The sequence below is a fragment of the Cynoglossus semilaevis genome, chromosome 17, assembly GCF_000523025.1.
Source record: "Cynoglossus semilaevis isolate Cse_v1.0 chromosome 17, Cse_v1.0, whole genome shotgun sequence".
Taxonomy (NCBI): domain Eukaryota; kingdom Metazoa; phylum Chordata; class Actinopteri; order Pleuronectiformes; family Cynoglossidae; genus Cynoglossus; species Cynoglossus semilaevis.
Window position 1 is genome coordinate 10784175 of NC_024323.1, and position 7557 is coordinate 10791731.

Consider the following 7557-nt stretch of genomic DNA (forward strand, 5'->3'; position numbering starts at 1 on the left):
AGAGAGGGGGGGGGGGGGAAAGGGGGGGGGGGGGGAGGTGAAGAAAAGAAGGGCGTTCTAATTGTATGATGAATAATAAAATAAAACAAATATAAAATATATTTACCGCCAAAACAAAACCAAGTTTTACACATCATTTATCCAGGGGCGGAGACGACAAACAGTCCGAGCATCAAAGGTTTTACATGTGGGGAGCCTGGAAACAGAAATTGTTTCCATCTCTTGAATATGACGCTGTTACTGGAGCAGACTGAAGGGGGGCAGCCCGACCTCCCCTCTCCTCCCCTACCCTCCCCTCCCCTCCCGTTAGTGATGCAGTGAAGCTGCTCTGCGCACGGAGACAGTGTCTCTGTATAAAAACAAGCTGCACTTCCTCACACCGACTACAACAGGAGGAAAGGAGCGTCAAGTCCGAGCGGCCGCGGCGGGAAGGCAGCCCAGCACAGACGCCACCATGCAGGCGAAGAACACCATCAGTTGGAGACTTTTTCTGTGTTCCTGTCTGGTTTTGGAGAGTTCGTCTCAGCACTTTGGCGCACAGACGCAGTTCATTTGCACGTCCGTGCCCAAGGATATGGACATATGCGCAGCCACATTGCAGAACAGTGTGCCCGGGGAGGACTTGAAGACCACTGTCATGCATTTGCGGGAGACCGTACTGCAGCAGAAGGAAACGATCATGAACCAGAAGGAGACGATCAGAGAACTCACCTCAAAGTTGGCGCGTTGCGAGGGCCAGAGCGGAGAGCCGGGGGGCCGCAGGAAAGAGGCTGGGAACAAGAACACCATGGGGGACGTGTCCAGGGGCCCCGCGGACACTTTGGCACAACTGTCACAGACTTTACAGTCGCTAAAGCAGAGACTAGAAAATCTGGAGGTAGGCGTCCGTGGCTGAGGGCATTAGAAAAGGCTGAGGATGAGGAGCGACAGTGCGCATCTCAACGGGAATAGAATTAAAACCGAACAATGTTATTGTAATACATTTAAAAACAGATTCCGTAAACACGGAAAAGCTTATTTATATAAAGTATATTTTCACCAGAAACTCTAACTGGATTCCAACTGTTAATTAACGCAGCGTTAATCGTTCATATTTTCTCCCTTTCCGACAGCAATTCAGTAGAAGTAACAACTCGGTGCAGGCGAACAGCCTGAAAGACCTGCTCCAAAGTAAGATCGACGACCTGGAGAGACAGGTGTTGTCCCGGGTGAACAGCATAGAGGAGGAAAAACCGGGACTGAGTCGGAATGAGACCGAGCAGCGTGGGAGAGTCGAGTCCACGCTCACATCACTTCACCAGAGGATCACGGACTTGGAGAAAGGTGGATTTTTTTTATATGCAGATAAACTGGAATTGACTCGTGAAAAGAAACCGAGGCGCCATTATAGTGTGTGCTGTTAGTGAAGGGTTAAAGATGAGGCTTTGGGACGATTAGATCAGAGAGGCTGCAAAAATCAGATTGTTAAAAAAGCCTGAATTAGTTTAAAGGATTCATCTTTGCCTTTATTAATGCAGATTATTAATTTGAAGAATAAAAATCAAAGTGTGAGAGTTTTGTATAAAAATAATCTCTAAATGTAGATATGGTTGTTGGGAACGTGAGTTCTTTCCTGTTCGTGGATTAACATGGTCGGATTAGAGCAAATCTGGAGATTTATCAACGTGGTTTTGTTGTGTAACACGCAGTTCTCATAAAATCTGTGGTATGTATGAGCTGAGAAACACACACCGTCGTTTCAGATGGAGGCCTACACACACACACACACACACACACACACACACTCACACACACTCTACAAAGCCCCAGAAGCCAACTGTCTTCTCCTGTGTATTCTTCCTCACAGGTCAGAGAGAGAACAGGCCCCTGGATAAATTCCAGCTCACCTTCCCACTGAGAACCAACTACATGTACGCCAAAGTGAAGAAGAGTTTGCCAGAGATGTACGCGCTCACCGTGTGCATGTGGCTCAAGTCCAACGCCTCTCCTGGAGTGGGCACACCTTTCTCCTACGCAGTCCCAGGCCAGGCTAATGAGCTGGTTCTCATAGAGTGGGGAAACAACCCGATGGAGATACTAATAAATGACAAGGTAAATGCATGGAGTACAGTTGGAGGAAATGGGGTGGGGGGTGGGTTTGGCTCTGCTGATTATTCTAAACACTGACACCCTCAGGTTGCCAAGCTGCCTTTTCTCATCAACGACGGGAAGTGGCATCACATTTGTGTGACCTGGACGACGCGTGACGGCGTTTGGGAAGCTTTCCAAGACGGTGTCAAGAGAGGGAGCGGAGAGAACCTAGCTCCATATCATCCTATCAAACCACAGGGGCTGCTGATCCTCGGTCAGGAGCAGGTGAAGACGACCACACCCTGCTGCTGAACAGTGCTATTTGTGTCCAATGAAACGGAACTTTCAGCTCTGAGAAAATGACCTCAAATTAATGTTTATTATGAAATCCTTTATTCACATGTCAGCCTGACTACAGGTTAGACATTACCTTCTGAATTACCTATGAGTCACACTAACAATCAGCTAACAAGCTGGAGCTACGATTGTATATTAAAACATAAACCAATTTTCTGATCCCCGCTCTGCTGTGATTCATAAAAATAGATTTCGTAGAGTCGTTTAACCTTTGAGTTGAACTCCTGGAGTAATCCAGTGGATTAAATATATATATATATATATCATTCAGTTTAAATGAGTGGGATTCTAGATAATCTAGTTTTGTTCTTTCCACAAAGCAGCCCAACGGGAGAAACATTCCCATCAGCCCTGATTAAATCCATTTGTCTCTACCACAGGACATGCTCGGCGGAGGATTTGATGCCACACAAGCGTTCGTCGGAGACCTGGCCAACCTTCACATCTGGGATCGGAAATTATCCGTGGGGGAGATTTACAACTTAGCAACTTGCAGCAGCAAAGCCCAAGTGGGCAACGTTTTTGCATGGATGGAGACGAGCCTCGATATTTATGGAGGCGCCTCCAAGTGGACATTTGAAGCCTGCCGACAGCTCAACTGAACCTGGACGGAGGAGACGAGTGTTGAATTCCTTACTTTACTGCTGCTACGGCAACGACGAAGAAGAGGGAGGTTCAAAACATAGCATCTGGATTTGTTATAGATATTTGAAAACGTCATCCGTGGACACATCAGTAGATTTTCACCAGATATTTATGTGGGACACCTCACTGGAGTTTGACCCTGGCGTCCCTGTGTGTCTTGGTGGCAGCTCAGGCACAGCCAGGTGGTGTTTGACAGAGCAGCCCAGGTCAGTTCAGGGAGAGGTGGATGTTCTCTGGAGCCAAAGCATCAGGCCAGCTGTTCAAGGAGAGTCAGAGGTCAGGTGGTAAAAAGTCAGCTGATGTCAAACTTTCCAAAAAGACTTCTTCAAAGGGTTCTCCGGTTGTCCTTGTCGTGACTGCCAGGGATTTTCACTGTGAAAAGGAACAAGGTGGAGCCCTTTGGAATGGGTTCTTCAAGAGGTCGACTCTTTCTCACTACTTTTTTCCTCCTCCATCAACACCAACACCTGCTTGACGTGATTTTTGTGTAAAGAATGACATAGTTATTGCCAACATTCGAGCCTGAGTGCCTTGGGCTGTGGATAAAAAAAAAAAAAAAAAAAAAAAAAAAAACTTCAGCACATTGGTTGATTTGCAGAGTCGTCGTGTTTATTTTTCTGTAAAATATTTTCCAAGTCGGTGTTTCCTGTAACACGTTGAATGGGGATGGATTAGGTTGTAATGTGTGAAATGCAATTCATTGATGACAAAGGCGCATTTAGCAGATGTCTGTATTTCAGCGGTTATGTTCTCTGTACAGTAACAGCATGTCTTAACTGTAAACGCTGCGTCAGCAAATATGATCTTTGCTCTTACTGTCCTACTTTTGGGTGGGAATTTTATACTGTATTGTTATATGCTTAAAGCATGGCAGCACCAACAGATGAAAAAAAAAGTTCTAGTTTTTCTAATAAATTGTGATACTTGAATCATAACAATGTGTTAATACGTTTATTTTTCCTTGGCGGAAAACAACAAGGACCAGGTCTCATTTGGACACGTAGGTCTGGACACCACACCATCGGTCGCTCTGCTGTGAATAGCTACACAGATGGTAATATTGGGGATTGATCTGAGAGGATTAGAACCAGAGAAGTTCAGGTGCTTCAATTAGGGAAGCCAAGTCCAAAGTTTGACCAGTGAAAAAGGTCAAAACCATCAAAGTTTTTGCCCTAAAACTTAGACAAACAAACAAAGAAATCCCATTCTCCACTGTCACACCAAACACCTACTCCTCTACAGCCACTGAATGTGTGTCGTTTGTCTTCAAACCCTTTCAGCAGAGCGTCTTTAAACGTCCTCCTTCACCAGATCATGACTCTCTTCTGGGATCTTCCATATTCCCTCCTCCCTCAAACAGCTGCCGCTCCAACAATCTTTACCAAATACATTGACCTCTCATCACTCCTCACATGTACAATCCTGCCTTCCTAACACAATCATTGGGTAACACATCAGCACTACCCATCGTGCCACAGTGTGGTCTCACCATGAAAAGGCATGAAAACAAACTCTAAGCCACTTTTGTTCACTCGTCTTCTGCCACTCAATCATTTCCGAGGCAGTACGGAGTCTGGAGCCAAACACAGCAGTCAGCAGACGGCCATTCACACAGCACCAGGAAGGAACCAGAGTAGAGTACCTACAGGAAACTAGAGTACTGGGAGTAGAAACGCACACACACACGGGTAAACATTCATTTGTCATATAATATATATACAATCAACCCCAGTGTGGCCAATGGGTTTTGACAAATAAATACATCAATAAGATAAGATAAAAAAAATAAACAATTATATTTGTCTGGTACAAAACTGGTAGAAAAGTGTCTAAAATCACAAACCAAATCTGTCACTTTTAACTCATCACTTTTCCACTTTTTCTAGAAACACACATGGATTAACAAATCACCTTCAGCCAATAAGAAAGGTCAAATGTCAGGTCAAGTTCAGGGAAACTCCTGCGGCGGCGTCTCATCACTTCTCCACACCTGACTGTACAGTTGCTCAGCTATTAATTACACACAGTATAATGTAAACTCACAGCCTGTGATGTCAGGGTTCAGACGGAGGTCAAACACAACTCAATCCATTTAGTTTCCCTGCAAATGAATCCCATCTGACACCACAGTCTGGAGAAGACTCGGGGTCTGAAGGTCCAGGCCGGGTTGTTAGAGATGTTGTTCAAGTTTCACCACCTCTGGGTCACATGTCGCTTAAATTGGTTTCTATTCTTTGCCTCAGAGGCAGAGGGGCAACTTCACATCAATAGGCTTCTCTCCCCAGACACCGGGCCGGCCTCAGCTCACAGCAGCTGCAGAGCCATTAAAGACAGCGACTGTGACACACGTGGAGTCAGGTTACAGTTAAAGCCCTGGACGAGGAGAGGAGCTGATCACCAACCAACACAGGCGTTACACTTTGTACACACACCTACATGCAGACATGTAAAGACACAGACACACACGTGGTTTCATTTTCTCCTGAGTGGCCACTAGAGGCCTCGTTAGAAATCCACTCCTTCATCCACACTCCCCTGACCCCGTTGACCTCCAGAGCTGAAGCTTGGCCCACGTCTTGTCATGTGCATTTTTCGGTACAGCTCCATAACAGTCAGCCCATTGACCTCACCGCAGCTTTCACCAGCACTAATTGGTTCGTGACTGCATGGACTCCGATCTCTCCCCTGAGCTACCAATTTGTCTTTTTCTAATTCACTCTTGTCGGTTGTAACAGAAGACGAAAAGCTGAGCTGGCGGTTCTAGGTAACCAAAAAAAAGAAAAAAAGAAATACAACTAAGTTCCTACATTTGGGACGACACAGATTTAATGGAGATGAGCGGCACATGATGCGATCGTTCAGTGAAAGTGTCCCATTTTAAATTCAGCACACTCATCCCTAATCCCCACTGGAGGCACAAACCATTTAATGAATGAATAAGTGAATAAATAAACAAGTGTGCGATTGCATTAAAACACCATTAAAAACTTTGGTGCCCAGGAAAATGGGTCAAAGAGTGACGTCACAAAAGAACAACAAGCACTTAGGATTAATCTGGACCATTTATACTTCAGCTCCTCCCCAACGACTGAAACAGTGGACTTTTAAAGATAACCTCTTCCTGCAATTTAACATTTTTACCATTTTTTTTGCGAATGTTTTCAACATTGAGGGTAAAGGAAATAATTTATTAGGCAGATATAGAATATTAGTCGAACATCTGCCGGCCAGAGTTGAGGGAACGATCCTCTCTCTCTCTCTCTCTCTCCTCTCCCTCTCTGTAAACAAAGAGGTATTAGATTGTGTTTTTCCAACTGACAATCTTTCAAGCAAAATGGTGTCTAATAGCTGTTGTATTTTAATTATTTATACTGTGATTCATAAATACTGAAGTATTGGACGATCACCAGTATAAAAGAAGAAAATCAATCCGTCCACTAACAGGCCGAGAGGCCGCCAGATAAAATCACAGAAATACTGTAGCTGAGTGAAGTCACCCAGAACCAGATGATACATTTTGGACAAAGCAGAGCATTCTGATATTGAAACTCATCCATTTGCTAACTAACCAACTAACCAACCAACCAACTAACTAACTAACTAACCAACCAACCACCAACTAACTAACTGACCTCAAATCAACTGCTCCCAACAATTAACTGGATCAAGGCTGCAGGATCAGTGATGACAGTTCAACTAGAGTTGTTTTTTTTATCTGTATGATCAGTGCGTCCAAAAGCAGGAACTCTTCCCTGAGGAATCACTGAGAAGATGAACGGTTCCTCACATCCCAGTGACCGTCTGTGGCCTGAATTCAGAACCACGTTCTGTAACCTGGTCGTACTGGCCGTCACACTATCGCAGGTACAGTCCACACTTCCTTTAAAGCTCAACACAAAACTAAAAATAATGAATGAACACGTGTTCATATTTATGGTCAACATATGTAACATAGTCACTGATTACCCAGCGTCCCTCTGTATAACCCTTACTGGAATAAATGAATTCTAGGCTCATGTATGGAGTTCATACAATGGTCCAGGGTATATAGAGAGAGAGAATGAGGAGCTGACGTCATGTCCGTACAGCTGAGATGTCAAGGAGCTGCAAACTCATTACTGGAGGATTCATTCAGAGAAAGCTGCTGCTGAGAACAGCTAAATTAGCTCCACCATCAAACGAGTTATAATATTAATGTAACAAAGGATGGATTTTCCAAAGACACGGTAGTTAGACAAAAAAAGCTGGAAAAAAATAATTAGGTCTGTACGCATTTTCTTTTTATAATTTCATTACAATACATTATTCAGATGTTTCATAACATGTTTGTGTCGAGGAATAATAATTTGAGCGTGTTAATTAATGCTATTCGACTGTGTAATCTACTGTAGGCAGTCATTAAAATTGTTCTTGTGGTTTTGACACGTTGACATTATGTTTCTGACTTGAGTTTATAATGAATTAGGGGTTTTCTTTGTTTGTAAA

The 7557-nt window shown here is 44.1% G+C and overlaps 1 protein-coding gene and 1 long non-coding RNA gene across 6 annotated transcripts in view; one reads left to right on the top strand and one right to left on the bottom strand.

Annotated features, from left to right (window-relative positions):
- LOC107989885 (uncharacterized) overlaps window positions 1-7557 on the bottom strand; it is a 55872-nt gene that overhangs the window by 32071 nt on the left and 16244 nt on the right. Inside the window, exon 3 of one of the 5 annotated variants that reach the window (XR_003052492.1) lies at window positions 3211-3328. The exons of 2 other annotated variants lie outside the window; for them this stretch is intronic. This is a non-coding gene — a long non-coding RNA (uncharacterized LOC107989885). 2 more of the 5 variants (XR_003052490.1, XR_003052493.1) reach the window with 2 other exon arrangements.
- Window positions 347-3058, top strand: nptx1l (neuronal pentraxin 1 like). Its single transcript, XM_008330071.3, has 5 exons — window positions 347-877; window positions 1113-1323; window positions 1847-2091; window positions 2176-2355; window positions 2808-3058. The coding sequence occupies exons 1-5, from the start codon at window positions 455-457 to the stop codon at window positions 3027-3029; spliced, it is 1281 nt and encodes a 426-aa protein (XP_008328293.1). The 5' UTR covers window positions 347-454; the 3' UTR covers window positions 3030-3058.

Excerpts from the sequence above, each read along its gene's own strand:
- nptx1l (XM_008330071.3), top strand. The coding sequence starts at position 455 with ATGCAGGCGAAGAACACCATCAGTTGGAGACTTTTTCTGTGTTCCTGT. Across the intron at positions 878-1,112 it reads AGAGACTAGAAAATCTGGAG|CAATTCAGTAGAAGTAACAA; the intron begins GTAGGCGTCCGT and ends CCTTTCCGACAG. Across the intron at positions 1,324-1,846 it reads GATCACGGACTTGGAGAAAG|GTCAGAGAGAGAACAGGCCC; the intron begins GTGGATTTTTTT and ends TCTTCCTCACAG.